This window comes from Typopeltis vanoorti, chromosome 1, assembly GCF_054136105.1.
Source record: "Typopeltis vanoorti isolate ZY-2024b chromosome 1, IOZ_Tvanoo_1.0, whole genome shotgun sequence".
Lineage (NCBI taxonomy): Eukaryota > Metazoa > Arthropoda > Arachnida > Uropygi > Thelyphonidae > Typopeltis > Typopeltis vanoorti.
Genome location: NC_143549.1, coordinates 69,050,083 through 69,076,601, shown reverse-complemented (window position 1 = coordinate 69,076,601; position 26,519 = coordinate 69,050,083). Strand labels below are relative to the sequence as shown.

The 26,519-nt window shown below is 35.2% G+C and overlaps 1 protein-coding gene across 2 annotated transcripts in view; it reads right to left on the bottom strand.

Annotated features, from left to right (window-relative positions):
- LOC150110069 (copine-8-like) overlaps positions 1 to 26,519 on the bottom strand; it is a 294,861-nt gene that overhangs the window by 259,015 nt on the left and 9,327 nt on the right. For both annotated transcript variants that reach the window (XM_090391056.1, XM_090391066.1), the window contains exon 2: positions 16,533 to 16,617. In XM_090391056.1, coding sequence (XP_090247182.1) covers positions 16,533 to 16,617 — 85 coding nt within the window. The remainder of the gene's footprint in view (positions 1 to 16,532; positions 16,618 to 26,519) is intronic.

Here is a 26,519-nt window from a genome sequence, read left to right as displayed (position 1 = left end):
ATTAAGTTGAAAGCATGTGCAATGCAGATACATTCTGTAGAGAATACAAGTTCTGCTAACATTGTGCTGTTATCACTGTTAACTTCTTGAAGATGTTAGCTATTCTTAGATTAGTACGTTGGAAATAAGTATTTTAAATATTTTTAAATTAAAAATATTGAAAAGTTAATAATTTTACTTAAATTTAGGGGATATTAAATCCCACATAGTTTTAAAACCGAATAAGAAACTCAAAGATTGGAATCAGAGAGTTTCTTGCCGAATATAGTAAGCTATAAAGTATCGGCGATACTAGCGTTAGCCAATGCAAGTGATCCTAGTACATAGTACATTACCGGGCAACTCGTTGCAAAGGTGGAGGAAGAAGTTCAGATCGCTATTCTTAGGTATTTTCCATAATGTAAAAACACATTTCCTAGGAAATGTATGCTGTTATTACATTATGGAGGGAGGTCACTACCCAGACCGGTTTCAGCCTTTTTTGGGGCTTCATCAGTGAGTAGCTAGACCTAATACCAAAGTGTATAGCGAAAAGAACTTGTGTACTCTGCGAACGAGTTTTCCAAACAGGTGCAACCATTAAGTTACTTAAGTATAAAGAGCTAATAAGCTTCATTTCGGCAATGAAAACATTACTTAAATTTAGGGGATATTAAATCCCACATAGTTTTAAAACCAAATAAGAAACTCAAAGATTGGAATCAGAGAGTTTCTTGCCGAATATAGTAAGCTATAAAGTATCGGCGATACTAGCGTTAGCCAATGCAAGTGATCCTAGTACATAGTACATTACCGGGCAACTCGTTGCAAAGGTGGAGGAAGAAGTTCAGATTGCTATTCTTAGGTATTTTCCATAATGTATACATTTCCTAGGAAATGTGTTTTTACATTATGGAAAATACCTAAGAATATATACTAAGAATAAGAAATGTATACATTTCCTAGGAAATGTATACATTTCCTAGGAAATGTGTTTTTACATTATGGAAAATACCTAAGAATAGCAATCTGAACTTCTTCCTCCACCTTTGCAACGAGTTGCCCGGTAATGTACTATGTACTAGGATCACTTGCATTGGCTAACGCTAGTATCGCCGATACTTTATAGCTTACTATATTCGGCAAGAAACTCTCTGATTCCAATCTTTGAGTTTCTTATTCGGTTTTAAAACTATGTGGGATTTAATATCCCCTAAATTTAAGTAATGTTTTCATTGCCGAAATGAAGCTTATTAGCTCTTTATACTTAAGTAACTTAATAATTTTATTTTATTAAGGAGATGCATATGTGACACTGTGTGTGCATATGCATGCATGCACACACAGAATTCCATGTATATATATAGGATCACTTAAAGACAAACCATATAGCTAAGATGATACTGCCACAAAGTAAGAATGCAGACATTCTGTCCAAACCTTGCCCTCCTTTGGTGAGGTATTAAGGAATGAACAAAGATGGACTGGCAATTTGGAAATAACTGACCAAATTACATTCATTATAATGATTACAATATAGCCATATAAAATGTCCTACTGTTTTTGGCAAGAAATTAACCCAAACAGTGAGAACTCACCTGTTGTAACTCAACAGAATGGAAAATAGACACTATCATATAGAATAAATCAAAGAGAAAAGGGGTAGAGCTCACAAAAGAATTACAGAAAGGGCATGCCAGTATAACTGGTATTACAGCCATGAAGAAGTTAACTTACCAAGAAATTATATTGTTCATTCTAAATCAGGAGAAAAGGAATAACCATAGTATTCAACTTTGCTCATCCAGAACTAGTGTACTATATGTTTGCCAACCTTACATGGATGAGTTTTTCATATGAAAGACTTAAAAACTTCTGAAAGGATCATACAGGATTTCAGCAGATGAAATTTTTCATTTTATGGAGGGTGAGGAAAGGACGAAAGGATGCCACTGAAACCTCCAATGGATTGCCATTCCAATGGATAACCATATTGCCATATGGTTAAGTAAGTATGCCGACTTACTTAACCATATTCAGAAGTAACAGTATGCACAACTATTGTACTGCTTAATCTTCAGCATATGAAGATTAAAGACTTCAAAATTAGTTGACCGATGAAAAAGAGGAGACACGATAGAAGCATTTAAGTTATTAAAGGGATTTTATAGAATTGACACTAAAGACTTATCAGTACAGGGCAAGAAGCAAGAGATCAAAGAGTCACCAGTGGAAGTTGTGTAAAAGGGCTCAAGGGTATTAGGACTAGGTTTTGTTTGAAAGATGGTGAATGGGTGAAATGGGTTACCAGAGGTAGTATGGGCTAAATGGATCTCCCACGATAAGTCTTCTGATTCCATGGAGAAACCTGTATAATAATATACTAACAAGTTTATCCTTTAAGTATTTATCACATACAAGTATGCTGGTGTGGGTAATATGTGGCCTCCCTCAATGAGTCCATGACTCCTAGGATCCTAATCTAAACCATAATTCAATATATTTGCATTTGGAACATGTAGTCAATTATTTTGATAATTAGATGAAACTAAGAAAGCATAAACTAAGAATATTAATTAGTTTTCTTACCCTATTACCATCACTGTTATTTTATGCATGCTTTCACCACCTTTGCATTTTGCCCTCTGAATCAACTGAATAACCACCATCATTCCAACATAGATCTCTCCCCTCATTGGTAAGTTGAAACAAAATTTCATCAGTATAATATGCCTTTTGGAAACACTTCAAAAGAATACTTTTGTATTTTACCATGCTGAACCGGCAGTGTGTGCGTGTGTGTATGTGTGTTTTAAATCCAACTAACTGCCATTTTATTGTAAAAAAAAAAAAAAAAAGAAGTAAATAAATTACTATTGCAAGCCCCCATTTTTCATAAATTCATGCTACCTTGTAAAGTATGATACTCCTGTCCACCCATTCCTCAGTTATGTCCTTAACTGACTTTTGAGATACAGACTGGTCCATAATATCCTCAAAACAACAGTCCTTCAATTAACTGACCCATGCATGTCAACTCACATGGATGGGGAAGTTAATTGAAGTTGGTTAACTGACTTCCGTGTAACTGTTCTTCAATTATATGAAATTGCTGTTCTGATCACTAAAGGGTTGAATAAATGGTAAACTACTGTATTTTTCTTCCTCTCCACTTCCTTCAAACTGTTAAAGAGCTAAGATTTAAGTTATAGCCTGGTCAGAGGCATCACCAATTCTCTTCCATCCTTCCTAATAACCAGCCAATATTTCATTCATTTCCACAGAAGTATTCTCACTTGGATTTTGCAGTATTTTAAGCATCCTCAATGCATTTACCTCTAATCTGAAATCAATTTCTATCATATCTGATGTCTTCCAGCTTCACATATTATGCTCCATTTGAGATTCAAAGATTTTCTTGGAACTTATCCACTTTTTTACTTTAAATAAAAGCATAAACTAAGAAAAATAATTTAATCTTCATACTCTGAAGATTAAACAATACAAATAGTTGTGCCCTCTTATTACTTCTGAACATAGCTTATATTTCTGAATATGAATGATGCAGTAATTATGTATCTTGTTCATTCTGCAGTTAGAATGAACAAGTCTAGAAGCCAAAGAAACCTTACTAGGGAGGATAAAAATATTAGTCCCAGCTTTACACTTTTTCATTGCATGCTGAGCACTAGTCATTTTGGATGTAAGGTATGAAATACACGTGACAATAATGGAATAGTGAGCCACACTGGACATTTGATTTAGAACTCATTCAAACTACATGTAGTAATTTGATTTATATATCTTCCTGCAGTCTAGTTTTGATCAGTGTTTGCTTTCCTAATTTGTAAATATTTTGCATCCATCCAGAACATAATGCAATAATTCAAGTGAATTTAATTTTGATATATTTACTTTCTGCATAGTGCACACCATAATAAGAATTGCAGATATAAGGAGAAACAGAGATATATTATTTTATTTTAGTTATTATTATTTTATGATAATTTCACACACACACATGAAATGTTCATCCTGTATTACACTGGTACTGTGGATGGTGGCAAGTCACACAGAAAGAATAAACTTGTTTACATTTGACAAGATTGTACATTGCACTCTCAAGATATATATAAGACAGGAGTCCCTTCCACAGGATAGCAACAGAGGAATTGAAAAGTGAGAAAATTACCAATATTGATTATGATGAACAGTCATGATGGAAATATTTGTAGATAATGTATAATGAATATTTAGGGTGAAAGAGATTGGAGTGAATTTGTGAGAGATGGACTTTTAACCTGAACTGGTCTTTTCCGTACTGAATCAAGAATTTTTAATGAGTCTTTAGCAGTGCTGCCACCAACAGTAGACAAATATTTATATATAAACATAGTCATTTTCTGGTATTTGCTCTCAGTGAGTATGCCAGATAAAATAGTCCAACACAATATTTCATCTAGTTTCCTATCAACAAATTTCTCAAAAATTTGGGCTGTTTTTCAGAATTGAGCCTGATCATCTTACTTTTCTAAGAGGTGCATCCAGAAAGAAAGGTTTGTTCAAAATTTACAGCCATATAAGATATTGGAGAGGGGCCACATGCATGTAGCATAGCGTTACTCATTAGCTGATTGTTGACTATTTTACTTTTGTGCCATTATCGTTTCTTGTCTTCTACGAATAATTTATACTGAGTGCTGATAAAAAATCACACCAGATGCGAGGTTCATGGTGCAGTATGGTTTTTATTGGCAGAAAACAATAGTGCTGCAAAAAAATTCAATGACTGTGTAGGGTTTATGGGCCTAATGTAATGCGTGACAGTAAGGTTAGGCAATGGTGTTGGTTTCCACTAAATCATCTTTGAGAGCCACAGACCCTCTTCTTTAAACAAATGACACCACTACCTAACCTTACTATCACTCATTACATTAGCCCATAGACCTTACACAGCCGGTGAATTTCTGCAGCACTACTGTTTTCCACCAATAAAATTTGTATCACACCACAAACCTCACAACTGATGTGATTTTATATCACAGAACTCATTATAAATTATTCGTAGAAGACAACAAACGATAATGGAATAAAAGTAAAATGGTCAACAGCTAACTAATGAGTCAATCTATGCTACATTCATGTGCAATCCCTCTCCCATATCTTATTTGACAGTAAATTCTGAATAGACCTTACTTTCTGGACACACCTCTTATCTTTTAAAGCATCCCAGTATCTTTCTTCTGGATGTTTTTCTTGAAAATGTTTGCTCCATTTTTGCTGTTCTTTCCCATCTCATATTCTGTTTAATTGGTGATAACTGTCTTAGATTACTCCTTCTTATGCACTTGAATATTAATACTGCCAAGTTATATTTTCATTTTTAATATGGTCTGCTACTGGCTCTGTCACTCCGTCCTGGTCCCTCAAATAACCTGATCCATGTATTAGAACTAGTTTGGATCTGTTTTTATATATTGGTCTGGCATTTTTATTCAGTTTTCTTTTATTTTAAGATATATTTATTCATTTGGTATATAGATACCAGCCTTACTTAAATCCATTTTTATATTTGATTTGACATCATTACTAAATATTGCACCTTAATAAATTATGTAACTATAGGTTCATTGCTAAGAATGCAGTTGACTTATGTTTGTTTCCCTACTTTTTATAATTTTCATCATGTTATTGCCTATTTTCATATCCAATTTATCATGACCATTTTCTGTTTGGTTAATGACTCCTGACAACTTTCAGATTTATTTTTAAGAAAATATCATTTATAAAGAACTTTTCTATCCACTATTTGAATATCAGGTTTAACATGACTTTCCCTAATAACATGGTTCATACATTCATGTGGAATACAAATAACAGAGATAGTTTATAACCTTTGCTTTAAAATGAAGCATGTGTATATCACTATATATGTTTCCACTTATGAAATAAAGGTTTAGTGTTTTCAACATTATTTTTAGAGAGTACTTTATCATAAGCTTTGTCGAACTTAAAAAAAAAAAAGAAGTTTGCATTGCAGATATTATTATTTTACCATGGTTCTTCAGCTATTTGTCATTAAATAAAGAGCAAGCCAGCAACCCTTATTTGGCTTGAACACAGCTCATTCATGTTCAGCTCCTATTTCAAGTTCTTTGCTCTTTCTCAGATATGTTTATTCAAATGTTTCTTGCAACACGAAATGGTGAGTTTTCTATAATTTTAACGTTCAGTTTTATTTGTCTATAAATTAGTATAATAAGTGCTCTGCTCGAGTAATCTGGGATTTGACCTTCTAATCAAGCACTCTAGATTATGCAGTAGCACACTACAAAACCATTGTTCAACACTTCATATTTCAGTTTGAATATCACTTCAGTGTCTTTCTGCTTTTCTGGTTTCTGAGAGCATTTTCTGCCTCTTTAGGCTACTTTTAATAATGTTTTAAATTATTTATTTTATTGTTCAAATAAATTATTTCAACTATTCAGATCATTATTTTTAATTATTTTTTTCTTCTTTTTCTTGTACTCTTTCCTAATTTCTAAGTTTTCCGAGTCGATTCCAAATATTTTTTTTGATTGCATGATATTTATGTTGCATATTTTTTCCGCAATTTTTATATGACTTCTGTTTAGTTACTATCACACAATTTTCTCAACATTCTCTATGAGTATATATTGACTTGCTAAGTTAGGTACTCTCTGCATATTTTTGCTGCTTTAATATAGTTATGTAAGTTGACATACTTAGAAATATTAAAGATGGAAACTATTTTTTTTAACTTATGTAAAATAAATTTATTAGCTGTAAAACTTTCGCCTATGTATCGTAGGTATCCTCAATATGTGGGTAATGGAACACAATATAAAATTACAATTAAAGAATCATTTTCAAAATGAACCACTATATTGTTCATAGGACAGACAGACAGTAAAATTTCCAATTATTTTTTTAAAATCACAATAACATAATAATCAGAAACTATTGCATAAAAATGATGTAATAATATTTCTCATACAGGGGATAACAAAAGGCCATCGGATTTGTTTAAGTTCAGTCGGTGTAGAAAGGTCTCACAAGGCTCTTTGTATAATCACTCTACAACGAACGTACATTATGTAAAAGCTTAGTTCTCTTCCAAAAAAACTGGATAGCATGTCCTGCTAAGCCAAACTGTTCTTATTCATGGTACTGGATTTAAGATTTATATTCTTCACAATGGATGGCTGCAGATCTGCTACTGTACAAAGTAAGACAAAATACAGGAGCATGGGATCTAGTAGACACCTGGAAGGCTGAGTGAAGAAAGCTTGTCATTAGGTGAAGAAAAGAAGGTAGAAATCTTCCTGACAGAACAAAAGCATAATACAATATTAAGAGGTTTTTAGAACTTTACCTATACATTCAGAAATCCCTTCAATATAAGGGAGTGGAATTCAAGTGAATATCTTCAGGAGATCTAGAGACTGGTTGTCTAAAGCTATTAAAGGCATTTTTTAATAAAAGATTCATTAAATCCATTTTTCCTAAAAGAAAGTTTGATTTAATTCAATTCTTGTTGTAAAAGGTCTTCAGTGGAACAAATGTTATGAGCACAATGTAACAGAGTTACATTGTGGACAAAAGTATACAATATTGTCAAGATTGGAACTGTTGAGAAGTGGAAGAAGGTAAGGTCATATTCTCAGATGAGAGCCATTTCTTTGTCAAAGGAGAGTGAGTAGCCTATGTGTGCAAATCAGCAGCTGAGATGACTTCTCCTGCCCACTTTCAATAAGCTCCTAAATACCCAGCTAAAAAGATGTTCTGGGATTGTTTTACACATGAGAGTCCAGGATCACTTGTGCCCATTGATGGGATGACCAAAAGTGATCAATACATAAAAATATTGGAGAAAAGAGTAGTCCAACAGATCCAGAAAGACAAATTCCAACAGGATTTTGCTCCATGCCACACTTCAAAAAAGTGAAAGATTTCCTCAAAAATCACAACATCCAATTGCTTCAGTGGCCAGGTAACTCCTGACATTAACCCAATAGAAACTTTGTGGGACATAATGAAAAAGAGACTTGGAAAATTAAATTGTGATACAAAGAATAACTTAAGAAAATCCATTATAAAAGTATGGTTTTGATATGCAAAAATAAGAAAAATGTATTCTAGGTTGGTAGAGTCCATGCCTAAGAAAATTAATGAACTTTTAAGAAGAGATGAACACACATAAATTATTAAGTAAAGTTGGAGTTTAATTTTTGTACTTATTTCTTGCAAAATTAAAATTTTTCTTTGAAATGTGAGTGGGATTAATTTCTTCACTACTGTATAATAATCAGTGTGAGTTTCTTTTCTGAAAACTCAAAAATTGAACTATTAAAACTCTCTCACTGTGCTCATTACACTTTTTCCACTGAAGACCTTTTACACTAAGAATTGAATTATATCAAATCTGCTTTTATGAAAATGGCTTTAAAAAATGAATCTTTTATTAAGAAAACTTTTAACAGCTTTAAACAACTAGGTCATAGATCTCCTGAAGATTGGCCTAGTTGTTTAAAGTATAACTCAGATTCCACTCTGGATAGCATAAACATTTTTAGGAAAGTTTTAAGTGCACTTTCCAAAAGAGGGAGTGGTATTCTAAGTTTGGGCAAATTTGAGATTAATATAGCATAAGCAGCTATACAGGTGAGAAGTAGAAAAGGACACCAAATTTTTTGGAAAAACTTGGTGTTCACAAGAAAAGAAATCTGATCTTATCAAAAGTAAGAAGTGAAATGAGATATTTCTTGTGAGAAATAAGACAGGACAATGTTTTGGTAGCACTGAAGTTCACAAGGTTTCTTTGTCCCACTAAAGAATAGCAAGGAGAATTAAACACTAGTTATGAAAGATCTTGACATTTGGAATGATTATGTAAAAAACAATCTGTCTAATGAAGAAGAGGATTAAAGCCATCATCCAAACCATAAATAAGATTTGTGGTTATTGAAAGAGAGAGCCATTTATATGTAAAAACAAGAGAATGGGTAAAACTACGACCAGAGAGGAAAAGATCACACAATATTAGTTTGGTGATCAGACCTCTGTGCTACATATCAAGGGCGCTCGTGAGTCAAACTTGGCAGAAGTATGTAAGAAGAGCTCCGGATTGAGATAAGTTATTTGGAATAATTAAGTATATATGAGTGTTTGTTTGAGTAAGAGCTGCTGTAAAAGTTGTGAGCTACCATTATTATTAGTGTGGGGATTTTGTTTTGCTTAAACTTAATTACGAATTCATTGTTATTATTAGACTTTAGAGTGGTAACCGGCAGATTAAACATGGTGGAAGCTTTGTCATTCCATGACTTTAACTTAGACTTCAGTTATTTTGTTAAGTGTGAGGATGCTATATGTATTCTTTCGATTACATAAATGATTTGTGGATATTTAGGGCGGATGGAAGGAGGGTGTGTGCAAAGTGTGACCTGAACAAAGAATTGATGAATGCTAACATGAAATTGATGACAGAAAGTGTTAGTAGCGAGAATGTCGCAGTGAAAATGAGTGCACGTTCAAAAGAGAAGGATGGCGTGAAAGAGAGGCGAAAAAATTTTAAAAAATCAGTAAAAAAGAAAATGAGTGATCTGAAAACCGTAACAGATGTTAAAAAGGACGAAAGTGAGGCGAGAGTGGCAGAAGGGAAAGAAACTGACAGAACAAATGAAACCGGAAATGGGGTGACACAGGAATCGAAAGTGGAAAAAATCGAAGGAATGAATGATAGTGAAAGTTGGATGCATGTTAGACCAAAAGTAAGGAAAAAAAGAAGGATGAATGAGAGTGAAAGTGAGAAGAGGGGGTCGAGAGTTAGAAAATTAGAAAGATTGAATGATAGAGAGAATGTGACGCGAGATTCAGAAGTTGATTGGATTTGACAGAGGACAAAGAGCACGTCAGAATGGATATCAGGAGGCTGCTTAGAAGAATAAAAGAGAATAGTGTGAAAGGAAGGGTAGTGAGCATGTTGCCTAGGTATGACTGTGGTGAGATGAGGTGGAGAGCTAGGATTATGAATGATATGCTGGCTGAAATGTGTGAGGAGATGGGAGTACAGTTTGTTAATGTGTGGAATGAGTTTGAAGGACGAAGTGAACTGTATGGGAGCGATGGACTGCATTTGAGTGGTAATGGTGTGAGTCGCTTGGAGAGACTGCTGCTGGAAGGTAGAGAAGAGAGTAGAGAGAATGAATCAGATCAAGCAGAAAGTGATGTGGAAGAGCAGGAGAGATTGAAGAGGTGGTTATGAATGGGGAAGTGAGTGGTATGAGTATAAAAAATGAGAGAATGGGTGTGCAAGAGGAGCAGGAAAACAGGGAGGCTCAGGGTGGACATGGGTGCACAGCGTGAGAAGGGTGGATGCTCCAAGAGGAGGTGAGAGCATGTGTAGACAGGAAAGGAATGAGATGACCTGGGATCGAAAGGAAACAGTTGGAATTGGGGAGGGTTCTAGAATGAATGGGCAGAAAGGGAAATGGTACCAGTCGAGTATGGAGAGATCACATCGAGTGAGTGGTATCGGTGGAACTAGCTGTAGATCCAGAAATGAGCTGTTGTGTTTGTATACAAATGCTAGAAATATAAGAAACAAGGCAGATGAAATGGCTGCACTAATTGTGTCTGTTTACCCAAAGATTGTCGGAATAAATGACACATGGTTGGAAGAGGATGACACCCTGACAGAAATAGAGATGGAAGGGTATGATGTGTGTTTTGTGAGGAGAGAAGGGGTAAAAAAGGAGGGGGAGTGCTATTGCTGATAGAGAAAGAGTTATGTCCATAGAAAGCAGAGATGCAAGAGGGGAAATAGTGCTAGTGGTTTTGAGGCAGTATGGTATGAGATGGAGGTGAATGGAATCAAATACTTGGCTGGATGTTGTTATAGACCAGGTAATGTGGATGGTGGTGATAATGAAATGTATAATCAAATTAGCCAAGCAAATAAGAAAAGAGTGATCATTATGGGCAATTTTAATTATGGCAAAACAGACTGGAATAATGAGATAGCAACCGGAAGTAAAGAAAATGAGTTTCTTGAGTTTTTGAGGGATAACTACCTCAGACGGTATGTAACAGAAAGCACAGGAGGTTTGAGGGTCTTGGTTTTGGTCATCTCATCAGAGGATGTAACAGAGGTCCCTCACCAGCAGTGTGAAGGATCTCTGTGGGAAAATGGTATATGTGGAACTATTTGGTCATCTCATCTGGGGATGTAATTATAAATGAGGTGTCGAATCATCCACCAATTGGTGAGCGTGACCATAACGTGATCACCTGGGTGGTTGCCAGCAGTGTGAAGACTTCTGTGAGAAAAGGGTATATGTGGGACTACAAGGGGGGGGGGTGATTATGAAGAGCCCAGCAGACAGCTGGAAAAGAGATCAATGCAGCTTGGGGAATTTTCAAAAACTATCTAGTAGATGCAATGTCTAAATATATTCCAAGGGTGAAAAGGTTAAATAAGGTAGGTGTGAGATGGATGAATAAAGAGATTAAGCATGTGATACAGAGAAAAAGGGCATTGTGGAATCAGCATAAGAGAAGTGAAAATAACCAACCATGGGGTCTACAAAGACCAGGCAAAGAGGGTGACTTGGTTGATGAGGGTAGTAATTGCTGTTGATATGAACAGCAGTTAGCAAATGATGCCAAAAAGAATCCTAAGGAGTTCTTTTGATACGTAGCCAGCAAAAGAAAGAATGATTATGGAAGGATGACATTGATTGGAGAAAATGGTATAAAGACAGCTGTTGCAGAATGTGTGATGGAGATACTTAATGAGCAGTTCATAAAGGTCTTTCAATCTTGTGAATGTGACTTCATGGAGAGATTGAGAGCAGTTGATGATGGGGAGGAGAGATCAACTGTAAGTGAGCAAGAGGTATATTCGGAGTTGAGTAAACTAGATGTTAATAAGGCTGTGGGACGTGATAATATACCACCATGTATTCTGAAGGAATGTGCCAGGGAATTGACACCTGCCTTGACATATTTTTTTAATATGAGTGTTGCACTCAGTCAAGTTCCTAAGGAGTGCAAGTTCATAAAGGAGGTGATCGAACTCAAGCATCAAACTATAGGCCTATCTGTGTGTCAGGTGTGGTTAAGTTGTTGGAGAAGCTTGTGAGAACTAGGATCCAGAGTTGGGTTAACAACAATGGTATTATATTTAATGGACAGCATGGATTTGCTAAAGGGAGGCATGTTTTAGTAATCTACTTACTTATTACAATAAAGTGACTGCTTCCTTGGACAGAGGAGAAGGATACACAATAATATACTTGGATTTCGCAAAGGCTTTTGATAGAGTACCTCATGTCAAGTTGATAGTCAAACTAGAGCAGATGGGGGTTGGATATTAAATTAGTGCATTGGATTGGAGACTGGATATCTGATAGGTATCAACAAGTTGTGTATGCGGGAGCGATATCCAGGAAAAGGAAAGTCACTAGTGGAGTGACTCAGGGGTCTGTTTTAGGGCCATTACTCTTTAACTTGTATATTAATGATATTGGTAAAGATTTGGATGGAGATATTCACTTGTTTTGCAGATGATGCAAAGTTGGGACAAACCGTGAAGAGTAGAGAAGATGTTGTGGCCTTACAAGAAGACTTGAATAAATTGAGTGATTGGGCACAGAAATGGGGATGTGAGTTCAATGTTGCAAAATGTAAGGTTTTAAATTTGGAAAACAAAGATGGGATGCAGAATTTGGTGAGGTTATATTGTCAGAGGTGAAGGAAATAAGAGATCTGGGGGTGATAGTGGATAAGGATCTAAAATTTAGAGGACACATAGCCAAAACTGCGAAGATAACACAAAGGCTTTTGGGAATGATGCAGATGACACAGATTTATAGAAGTAGGGAGATTCTTTTTCCGTTGTATAAGGCTTTGATTAGGCCACACATGGACTATTGTGCCCAGATTTGGTCACCTGGTTTTCAGAAGGATGAAGAGATGTGTTGGAAAGGGTCCAAAGGCTACTGACTGAGGTAGTTTCTGACCTCTGGAATTTCGAGTATGAAGAAAGATTGAGAAGATGTAATTTGCAGAATCTGGTGGACAGGAGGAAGAGGGGAGATATGATAAATGCTGGAGAAGTTCTACATAAAATAGTGAAAGATAGGGAGAGAACCAGAGATCATCCCTGGAAACTGTATAAAGAGAGTATGAGTAGGGGAGTGAGAGGCAGATTTTTTCATGTAGAGTTGTGAATGATTGGAATGCCTTGCCTGAGAGTGTGGTGTCTGCAAGGAGTTTGAGTGTGTTTAAGACACGGTATGATGAGCTGTGTGTGTGATAAAAGGACCTCCGTGAGGTCTTGGGGTAATAATAATAATATCAAACACTGGAAATTTCAAGGACAGCCACAGGAGAGCCTCCAAACGTTTCCATGATTTGTGTCCAGATATGAATAATGACAACTATCTGATGTGTGCTCAGAGTAGTGGATGGAATCCATGCTGTTGGTTATTAATTAGTTGGTGGACCTATGGGGTGAAGAACTTGGCTGGCGATGAACCTCTCCATTATTTTTGAGAGAAATGAGCCAAGAGTAATAGGACAATAGTTTGTTTATCAACATTTTTTTTTTCTGTCTTTTTTGTTTTTTTTTTGGATGAGCTGAATATAAGCTTACTTCCAGACTGCGGGTAGGTTCCAGACCAGTAGAGATTATAAAGACTATACTGGATGGGTGATAGTTCAGAAGTAATCATTTTGAGTGTAACTGGGGAATATTATCTTGAAAAAATAAGAGACTTATTAGCATCCAAGTTATTCGAGAATTTTTCTGATTTGTTTTTTTATGTATGGACTGTACTCGGTATAGCCGAAATTAATCTGAGATAGTCATTTATGGAGGAACTGGAAAAGGTTTTTCAGTTCCTTCATAGAAATAATGTCAGCAGCCAGACTTATCTTTCAGAAATATTACAATGGCATCATCTGGATGTGAAAAATGTGTGAGTGTGATACCATAGAAGAGCAAGTCCTAGTGACTTTGATGAGGGACGAAAAAAAAAAAAAAATGCTCAACTACCATTTAATCTGGAAGAAAGTTTTCTGCATCTGACCAAACATAGCAACCACCACTTCAAGTGTCTAATAAACAAGCGGTAATGTTTCTAATAAACAAGGTAGTGATGTTTCATATTGTGATGAAAGTCATTTACCACCTCAAAATCCAATTAGTCTTTTGGCATTTGGCATGACATTGAAGGGTGTCATCCAAAATGAATACTAGAAGAAGATAGACAGTTGGGGAATGGGTAGGTGGGTGGGTGCATTACTCTGAAAACCAACCATAGCAACAGCTATTCAGGCTTCTAATGAACAAGGTGGTGATACTATATTTTTTGAATAACGGCTTCACACATGTCAGAGAAAACTTAATATATTTAATTACTCCTATATATTTTACTCAATATGTCAGGAGAGCTTCTTTCAGGGAGAATACAGAAAAATTGGTAACCACATTTAAATTCTGAATACAAGAATGAGTCATACAACATGTATATATCACCTGTCTCGGTCACAGCTGTCCAGTAGGAAGAAACACTATTAGAGTTCAAAGAAGTGGGAATAGATGTATAATTAATGAATTAATTTTTTAAAAATAATACATAAAAATAAATAAATTATACATATAAAATATACATTAATTAATTTAAAAAGAATAAATAAAAATAAATTAATTCTACATGTATTCCCACTTTTCTGAACTCTAATAGTGTTTCCTCCTACTGGACAGTAGTGACCAAGACACGTGATATTATATGCATACTGTATGACTCAAAGCAAAATATATACTCATATATATTTTGCTCAATATGTCATGAGCTACTTTCAGGAAGAATAAAGACAGAAAAACTGGCAACAACATTAAAGTAGCTCATGACATATTGAGTAAAATATATACAAGTAATAAACTATATTTAGTTTTCTCTCATATGTGTGAAGCTTTTATTTTTAAAAAAAATATAGTCTAGCATGCATGTCTCTATTAAACAACTAGCAAGATAGTGATCTTTCATCAGGTGATCTACCACTTCATGATCCAATTAGCCTTTCCTAGGACCAATGAAGGCATGAATTTTCATCATACCAACTTTTACTGTGGTCAGATGTGGTCTTATATTATAAATACAGGTAACCCTTGTATAACGCAGATGTGAGGTTCCACAAAAATGCTGCGTTATATAAATCACGTTATGCAAGACTCAGATCACATAGAAAAAGTAGGGTTAGGTTCTGAAATCTTTTTTTTTTTTAAGATTATATAAACAATGACATATCCAACAAAAATATATTTTTTATTTAATTCAGGTAATTCATCTAAGTTAAGAAAACATATAAACTATGAAACAAATACACAGTATAAACTTATAATTCTTTGCATAATTCTCATTGCATACTTCAGCTGGTTTAGTTATCAAGAAGTCAGTAATAAGACCTTGCTTACCACTATGATGCAATTTTTTATTAAGTTCATAATATGGAGCTAAACAAATATCCAAATGTCTCGTGAATTTTCCGGAGTGCTCCATTGAGAGATCATTATCCATAAAATAACTTTCTTGCCAAGTCCAATCCTTCTGCTAATTTCTTTAAACTGAATTCTTTAACGGATTCATCACAATCAGAATTTCTTCGGCAGAACTTTCCCTGCCATTTGGTTCGACGTCATCTATTAATTGTACCAGTTCCTCCTCATTTAAATCTATTTCCCCATCAATTAATTCATTATTGAAGAGATTGGAGCACTTATGAAGAAGCTCGTGAAGGTTGAGTCTCATTTGCTGATCGAAACCAAATGTATCTTCAGTCTTGTTCAATTATTACCTTGACAATTTACAGTGAGTGGGTTTATCCCTATTAACAAATGTGTATATTGAAAAAGTGCTCTAAGTGGCGATTACTATAAAAATATATTTTTTTTTACATAAAAAAAAAGCATTACATATTGTATGTAACTCACCAAAAAATAAAGTGCTCAGCTTGAGATTAACACACTTATGGTTTTTAATGTGCTTTCCTGGCAGAAAACGAAGACAATTTTCAACAATAAATACTTTATATGGTAAACCATTGACGTACATGCATGCTAAAGGGTATTTCCCCTAATATAAATTTGCTACTTAGAACTACATGCGTGATACGGCAGATGCAAATTTAACGAAGATAAAATTTGATTTTTAAGTCGTGCAATGAAAAATATATGAAAAGATAAAGGGTTACTACACTTTGTAGACCGTCTTATATCGAAACTGCATTGTACAAGTACCGCGTTATACGAGGGTTACCTGCACTCTATTCTTTCAGTATATCACTGTAATTTTCTCCATGAGTATGATTTTGCAGACTATATGAAAATATATAAAAAAATTTTTTTTCAACATTTCAATTATTTTCGACAAGATCATTAGAATGTCCTGTTATACAGACTAACTGTATTTTACTTAGTTCAGTATAATTTTAAAATTTTTACAATTTCTATTTCAACTTACCTCACATGCCTTTTCTCCTCCTTCTGTCATAAATACAACACACATTGGATCAGATTTTGAAAATACATCTTTATTCTGCAAATTCCTAAATCATAAAAATTCCACTTTATTAATTTAAAATGAATATGTATAATTGATGTCTAAGAGAGTTTATTTTGGGAATAACATCACATTAACATATGATGATCACCAGTGGCGCACTCAGGATTTAAACTTGGCCAAGTTCAGTAGACTATTTGAGAATAGACACTATGCATTGCATATGACCTATGACTGAGCATTTGCAGTGATCATCAATACATAAAACCCGTGATCTCCTCTGGCCAGGTTCGGGCCAACAAAGTAGTGCTCGGTCCACCCAAGCACTACCATGTTCACCTTGCATTCACAGCGGCCTTGATTCCTGAGAGCTATAGGGTATTCCCACCTTATGTGACTGCTAATCCATAAGTAGTATAGAAATAGAAGACATGACACAATAAATAAAAAAATTAATTTTAATTAGGAAAAGATTTTTGGAAAATTTTCTAGTGTTTTTTCCCTTTTTCTTTTTGAAGGGGGTCCGGGGCACCGTGCCCCTCCCCTTGGTGTGCCACTGATGATCACTCAAGAATAATTTATATTTTCAAACCAAATGACAAGGCCATACTCCCATTTTACTTTTATGGTAGCACTTCCATACTAGTGCTTCAAGTATAAAAGCTCTTAACATTTCTTTATATTACAGGTCTTAGGAAAAGTCCTTAACTCATTCAGGACAAGAGTAAATTGAATAAAATCCATCATCCAATGAAAATTCTAATTATACGTGTATATTAGAATATTGGTGTTTAAATGTTGAGCTAAATTATTAAAAGAGCTGGTGGAATAGTTCAACTTCCATATACAAAAAATACTGAAAATATAATAAATGACATGTCGGTGAAGGTAAAATTCTTTTTTTTTTTTAATATAAATCTACCCACTCTAGAAAAGGTTTTATTTTATGGCCTACACATTAGTACAATGGGTGTACTAAAGTGTGAATTAAAAATTAAAAAAATTAAAAATTAAAGCTAAAAAATCATGGTGCAAGATATATGCAGGGATTTTCAGAAACTGAAGTTTTCAGGAAAAAACTGAAAATAGGTAATGACTTAGCAAGAATCTCCTATTTGCTATTGCTACTTCTGGCCTCATAGTCAAAGTCATCTACCCAAATAGTCTTCTTTGCCATTATTTCAAGCAAAAATTACTAGTAATTTACAAGACTTGATGTAATGAACAATCCTAATGAGAAGTGAAAGCAGAGTGCAAAGCAGACAGCAATGGTAGGCCATCTTCACAGAGTAGCTCTGAAGATGTGCATGTGATTGGTGTGGTATTAACAAAAGATCGTGCAACCCAACGACAAAGGCAAGCCAATGAATGTTGAGTTGAAATACTAATGCTCTTCAACCGAATTCCATAATATCTGTGAGTTAGCCTGCTTCCATGTCGCACTGGCAGGCTATCTCACAAAAAGTTTCAACCCTTTGGTTGAATTTTATTGCTGCTTGTTTGGGTACTACTTTGCCGTTGAGCAAACTTGCACACATTATATGGTATGTTTGCAGTAGAATTTTATTTGAAGTTAGCCTTTGTGATCTGTCTTAATGACATCGACAATTTGAAATGCAATCAAACACTTATTTCATGTAACTGAAAAATTGGATAATAGTTGTTTTTTTTTTTAGTTAGATACTGTGTTTGCCAGTGCAACGTTTGCTTGAGTCTGTACAGCATAGTTTCTGTGGGAGGTGGACATGTGATTCATTAGTTAGTGCCGTTTTATTCCCAGTTGTCTCTAATTGCACTATTTGTTGAGAAATATATTACACAGACTGCAAATGTCTCTGTACCTTATTCAGTGATAGAATAAAACTACTTGTTTTTCTTGCATCTATAGTATAGTGGCTGTTGGGGGGGGGGGCATATTGTTTACTGTTGGGAGCAAGTTACTATCGCCCCGAGTGAATGTGTTAAACTTTTTTTCACGTGCAAGGTATATTATATGCAAAGTTTTTAATTTCTTTTTTGGTAAAGTAAAATCAGGGGTGAGAGTTATATTCACTTTTTTGGATCTCAAAAAAGTAAAGCTGTGTATCACATTAGAGACATTATATTTCAGGAGGTAGAGGAAGCGTGTGATCTTGGGATAATGGTGGATAAAGAATTGAAGTTCAAGGGACATATTGCAAAAATAATAAAAGCAGCACAAAGAAATGACAGTATACTAAGAAGAACACTGACATGTAGAGATAAGGATGTGGTCATTCACTGCATAAGGCTTTGATTAGACCACATCTGGACTACTGCACAGTGATTTGGTCAACTGCATTCCTAAGAGAGAGAGAGAAGCAAGCTGTGGAAAAAGTTGTGAGGAGAATAACAAAAGCAATATCAGAATTGGGAAATACTGACTATGAAGATATGTAGAGAGAATGTAAATTACAGACACTAGTCAATAGGTGGAAGAGGGGTGATATGATTGAGACATAAATTGCTAAGGAGTGCTTATCAAAAATCAGATGTGACTGAGACATATAAATTGCTAAGGAGTGCTTTATCAAATATCACATATGATTGAGACATATAAATTGCTAAGGAGTGCTTATTAAATAGATACAGTGGATATTTTTCAAAGGGTTGAAGGTGGGAAGGAAATAGAGACAAGAGATCATGCTTGGAAATTGTATAAAGGTGTAGTGTGCAAGAGAGTGCAGCATGACTTTTTTTGTATGGGGAGTGGTTGGTGAGTGGAATTTATTGCCAAATGAGATGTGAGTGCACAAACATTGGACCAATTTAAGATGAGGTATGATAAACATTATCTCGTTTAGAATACATCTTACTATTGCTTCATTTAATAAGTCCTGACTCCAAGAGGTATTTGTATAATAATAATAATAATATTCAAGTAAATACGGTATATTTTTAAACTTTTACTCAAGCATGTGCAAACAAAGTTTGTGTTTGATATATCATTACAACTAAGCTACATGTATATGAAGGCAGACAATTTCACATCATATGAAAAATCTAGTTCAAGGAGTGGTATGATAGACTGTGTTTTCTAGGAAGGACCTCACATGATGAGTCTTTTGACTTCATGGAGGCCTGAATTATAATAATAATATTGACCAGGTATCTGTATTTGGTGCAAAATTATCTGCATCCATATACATGTAGCCTAAATGTAAAGATATTCACATGCAAACATTTTTTGAGTAAATGATTAAACAATCATTTACTCAAGTTTGTGCATGCTTGAGTAAATGATTAAAACAGTATAACCTCTTATCTAATATAATTCTTTGCACAGTGTTTAAATAATGGTGACAGCCACAACTCAGTTTGCCAATGGCTTATCCTTCATTTAACGACTACATTTTACATAGCATACTACAGGATTTTGTGGTGCACGGTGCTCACAGCATACATGCATCCTGGCAGTTAGAAATGTGGCAAGTGAGAGATCGGGGAGTGCATGTCTGCGTAAAGTGTAGAAAATGGGAAGAACTTTGTGATTAAGAAATTAGCATAATGGACATCGGCAGTATTACATTAGAAATGGGTGAATACTGACTGAGAGAGACGAGTAGCATGATCTAGGGTGAAGAAAACAAGCAGAATGTGAATAAAACTAGGGAGTGTAGTCGGTTTTAAAACATCGTTTTCAAAGAGAATGTTGATTTGGAGGATGAATGTCAAGAAACAGTAGGTAGCTTTCAGAGAGAGAGAGAGATGCACTGAAAGAAGAAATAGAATGTATCAGGAACAAGTTGAGAAAAGTGTGAAAGAAGAGATTATGAGACCAAAACAATGAAAGAGTTATGGGAATGACAGAGTATAAGGGGAGGGGGAGTGAAAGAGAAGAATGAGAGAAAGGAGAGACAGTATAAGAACCAGAGATAGAAAACTGACAAAATAGTAAGAAAACTGACAAAATAGGGGGAACAAGGAAAGAAAGTGTTAGAGGAGAGGGAAGAGGGAGGGGTAGGGAGAGAGGGAGAGAGAGAAGGATGTAGGTGAGCAAGGAAGAAAGAGAGCAGTAAGAGGTATGATGTATGAAGACTCGATGATCTATGGTGCACAAGACAGAATGCCTGAAGAGTGTTCTGGAGGAACAATAGATAGTGTGACAACTGCAATTAAGCGAGGTGAAAGGGTGGATGAGATAACTGCGATGGTGGGAATGAATGACTTGAGAGGCAGATGTAATAGACCTGCAAGAGAATTTGAATAAATTGGACAGATGGGCAAATGAATGTGAGTATCAGTTTAATGCAGCAAAATGTAAAGTCTTAAAGTTTAGGATATATTGAATGGAGGCTGCATACTCTGTTGGAAGAACTGTACTGAAGGAAGTAGGGGAGGCAAGGGATGATGATTGATAGAAACTTGGAATTCAGGGAACATATTGCAAAGGTGGTGAAGGTAATATAGAGGATTGTTGCAATAATGAGAAGGATGCTGACCTGCAGAGATAAAAGAGTTGTCATTCCATTGTATAAAGCCCTGATCAGAGCACATCTGGACTATTGTGCTCAAACTGATCCCCAGAATATAAAGGGGTTAAATGAATCACAGAAAGAGTGCAGAGATGGATAACAAAGATGATCAGGACTGTACAACATTAGTTATGAGGACAGGCTGGGGGAATGTGGACTGCAGAGTTTGGTGAATAGAAGGAGAGATGATGATGGAGGCTTTTAAACTCTGTTGAGAGGTAGTTGCAGGGTTGACACTGGGGAGTTCTTCATTTGGTGGAAAGGGGTAAAGAGTGAGGACAAGGAGCCATCTCTGGACATTGCAAAAGGAAGTCATAAGCAAGAGGCTAAGGACTGGTTTCATTGCATGGAGGATGGTTGATCCATGGAATGCACCTGATAGATTGGTGAGAGAGCACAAACAGTCAATGTGTTCAAGGAGTGGTATGACAGATTACATTTTCTAGGGTGGGTTTCCCATGATGAGTCTTGTGACTCCATGGAAGTCCTCAATCATAATCATAATAATCTATTCTTACAGAGAAAATGATAACATTATGAGGAATGCTATGTTGTTCCTAAAGCACTGCATGTATTACATATTATACATATATTTATTAAGAGGGAGGCCACATATTATCTACACCAGCTGTCATATGAGAGAAAAAGCTAGATCTCACCACCACCACTTCTTGAAGGCATTTATTCTCAACTTCTAAAGATGCACTCTCATCCTTACTCCATCCTCTATAAAATGAAAAATTCCATCTATTGATATCCTGCATGACTCATAAGTTTATGTCTTAATCAAATCACCCCCCCTCTCTTTCCTGTTGGCTAGTAGCTGCAGTCCTCCATCATCATCTCATCTTCCAACATCTTTCAGGATTAATTATATTAATCCTGATATAATTAACACACTCCTTTGCACTCTCTCTCTCTGCTCATCAGAATCACCACGGAAATCAAACCCATGCACTGTAAATCCAAGTGAAGTTTTATCAAGGCAAAGGAGACAAAATGACTTATTTTGCATATATGTGATTACTATTAACAAGTTAAGCTAAATGTTTCAAACTTCATGTTGATTTGAGATCCTGCTGCTTTTCACATGGGAAGCTATATGTAAACTGCTCCAAGGGAGAGTAACAGTAAAGATCTTCACATATGTGTTCCCAAAGGAAACACAATGTGAAGATCTTTACTGTTACTCATATATGAGGGTGGTCTGAAAGGTTCTTGGCCTAACAATGAAAACATGAATTTATAATTTCAAAATTATTTTTATTTTTCCACATAATCTACCTTAAGACTAATACATTTATTCCAGTGTCATTATCCTATCCCTGTAATGGTTCTCAGTAAGATCTGAAAAATACCCCTCTACAGCTGCAATCACCTCTTGATTCAAAGAAAAACGCTGACCAGAAAGGAAGAGTTTTAGTTTTGGAAAGAGATAGAAGTCAGAAGGAGTCAAATCTGGAGAATAGGGTGGATGTTCCAACAATTCATAGGGCAGATTATCCCTTAATTTTCCCATTTCCAAAACACCTTTGTGGGCAGGTGCATTGTCCTGATGAAAGATGATTTTTTCTTCTGCAAATCAGATCTTTTCTAGTGAATTTTTTTTTTGGTCTGGTTAAAAGATCAGAATAATATTCTCTGGTTATTATTTTACCCTTTTTGAGATAATTAATAAACAAAATGCCTTTAGCATCCCAAAACACTGATGCCATGACCTTTCCTGCTGATGAAACCAACTTTGTCTTCTTTGGTGCTGAACAACCGGCTTCTGTCCACTGTTTTGAATGCTGTTTGGATTCTGGTGTGTAATGGTGAATCTAAGTCTCATCCATAGCAATAAATCAATGTACAAAATCACTTTTATTCTTGTTAAAATGCTCCAAGCACTGTTCAGAGATTTTCATGCGTGTGCATTTTTGATCTGCTGTGAGCAAGTGTGGCACCCATCTTGCACAAAGCTTTTTCATTTGCAATTCTTCATGCAAAATATATCCTACATGAACAAAATATATTTTTTTTTATTGGTCCACATTATTATAAACTCCAAATGTTCAAAGAATGGTATTCTAGCTAGTCCACAAATAATCAAATATGTCTCTGCAGTTCAGTGAGAGTATCACTGACAAAGATGGAATAGTGATAGTTCCAGAGCTGAATCCTGTGGAATTCCCACTTGTAATCTTCCTTTTCTTTGATACTGCTCCCAACTAGTACAACTAAATTCGATATTCTGTTGAATTGCCAATCCAATACACTCTACTAGCATGAATATTAAAGCTATCTGTTACAACTTAAATATCAACTTGTTGTGGTAAAACCTGTCAAATGCTTTTGCAAAATATAAAAAAATCTTAATATGTGCATTCCCTTCATCAAATCTTGTTGTTACTCTATTATAAAAGGTTGTTACTCTATTATAAAAGATTACCAAAACAAGAACACTAAGAAATACAAACTGAATAAAAAATAAATAACATATAGATAGACCAAACATACATTCATACTTACAAAATTATGTTTAAAAGGCTATGAAAAAAGTTTATGGTTATAAAAATTTTACTTGACATGTCTATGTTACTCTCATGCCATCTAACAACAATCTTCGGCAAGGTAGATGGCCCACATAGTACATGCATGAACGTGCCTCACTTGGATTTGCTATTAAACACAGATATGCTGTGGATCCGTATTCATACACTTTCATAATTTTTAGTGTTTGCATGCACTTGGGTAAGGTACAGGTATGATTGGAAAAAGGAACAGATGTGGAAAATGTGAACTTGTGTAAATACACCAAACCTAGTTGAGAGATGAAATGAAACTCAGAGAATATGAAGGTGGGCAAAGTCTAATGGCCTAATGAATACAACTGTGAATAATGTTGCCCATATAAAGGAACACTGAAAAGATCTACATTGTTAAAGTCAATGATAACTTAAAAAAAAGAAAGTGTTCTGTTTAAGACATGGAAACACTAGTGACTATTATAGAAGGTCAAACTGAACTTTAACTTTTTTTTCATTAAAATTGTTTTTATTTTGTCATTCTATTCATAATACATATTACTTTGCATTAATAATCATATACTGAAATCTAAGTTGTGTTTGCATCTTGTGAATGAAACTGAGAACAACAGTGAAAACATCATTGACACAAAGACTGAATAGCAAAAATGTACTATTCAACTTTATGGAGCATGAAAATTAAACCTACTGATTGTCTCCATGAACAATAATATTCAATGGAATTTCAATCTGGTAAAATTATGTCCAAGATTATAGAAAAAGCCATGAAGAACATTTATCAAGACTTTTTATTAATTATATAGGCAAGGGCTAACCACCTTACCCCACAGGGATAACCACTAAGTTATGGTTACAAAATCCAAGGATACGTGGAAGGTCGAGGGCACATAAGTGCCTGTTAGAAAACCACTGATGACAATGATGATGAAAATTATATATACCTTCTTTAAAAAAATAAATGAATGAAATAAAGTGAATCAAAGTAATATCATAGCACTTATATGTAAAAGTCAGATTTTTTTTAAAATATATATTTGCCTTTTTATTCAATATTGCCTATTATGCTGACCTGGTTAACCGAGTTAGCACATCTGCTCTCCAGCCAAGAGGAGGCTGCAGGTTCGAATCCTGCCTAGCCATGGATATTTGTGATTGTCTTCCACCTTCATACATTATTCATCCAAGTATATATACACTCTCCCAAGATGGACTGAGTCACTATGGGAGAAGTAGCCCCAACTCTCCTGAAATGGGAGAGGCCTTCACCTTGAAGTGGGTAGAAAACATGCTGACCATCATCATGCCTCCATGGAGTCAAAAGAGACTCATCACAATAGATCCCACTAGAACACTCAGTTCATCACAGCATGTTATAAATTCATTCAAATCTCTGCACTCACCACACTCTCAGACAATGCATTCCAATCACTTGCCACTCTCATTGCAAAAAAAACCTACTCTCACACTCTTCTTATACAGCTTCTAGGGTTGATCTCTTGTTCTCCTCATTCTATGTAAAATCTCTTCCACATTAGCCTGGTAATAACCCCTTGGCAGCTTATATGTCTCCGATGTATCAACTCCTATCTGCCAATGTCTGTAAGCTGCATTCCTCAATACATCATCTAGACCCTTCCTAGTACCTCCTCATCCTTTTTGAAAACCTGGTAACCAAATCTGAGCACAGTAATCCATGTACAGCCAGATCAAACCTAATTCAATGGAACCATAACATCCTTATACGCGTGGATAGGCTTATGTGTTCATCAGACATGTTGTAATAGGTTTCACGGTATAATAAGAACACAGATGGTTAAGAAAATAACTATTTATTAACTTAAAAGCTAATATTTCGCTGGTATTATATCCTGCATCTTCAGAGCACACAACACAAAGTTTGTTACAAAGGCAAGACAACCACAATCCAGTGTAACAGTGGGGCTAGTATAAGTGATTGCAGCGTGCAACACAAGACTAAAGTCCTAATATGGCACCATCTAGGTTTAAAAAAAAAAATTCAAAGTTTTGAAATAGTAGTCCAAATGATAGTATTAGAAAGTTTGAAAAAGTATAAATTAAAAAATAAAAGTAATAAATATTAATTTGGTCTTAGGATGACTGTCTCCCAAATCTTTTGGTAGATTTATACAGCCATACTTGTTAAGGTTTGGAGTATGTTTTAACCATCTGTGTTCTTATTATACCGTGAAACCTATTACAACATAACATCCTTACTTCTAAAGTCAGCATCCTTTGCATCACTCCCATAATCTATTGTGCCATCCTCACACTTTTAGCAGTATGTTCCCAGAAATTTAGGTACTGGTCCACAATCACTCATATCTCCTCTAGGATATTTCCACCAACTGTATAATCTGCATCCCATCTTTGCTTCTCAAATTTTAAAACCTTACACTCTGAAGCAACTACTAACCCTACTCACTTGCCCATTCAGCCAGTGCATTAAAGTTCTCATGAAAAGCTAACATCTTTAACACCTGTTCTACTCTTCAGAGTTCTCAACTTTGAATCGTCTGCATACCACCAGTCATTGCATATCACCATTCAGACATCCTCCAATATTCCAGTGTTCCAGTTTAATACTAGAATTTATAACATTCTATCAAGGTAGTTCTATCTACCTTGATGGTCTATCAAGGACTTTTGCAAAATCTAAATACTCCGCTGTATGCACTCTTATTCCATGTTTTTGTCACCCTCTCATAATAAACAAGTAGACTGCTAACACAATCTTCCTTTAGCAAACCATGCTGCTGTTATAAAAACAATTTTAAATCTTGGTGTCTTAATTAATCTATAACTTTAACCACAACTCCAGATACAGATAGGCCTATAATTTGAAGCCTTAGTCTTAGTGGAACAATTTTCCCTTTTTTCACTTCTTTGGAACATGGGCCAAATCAACT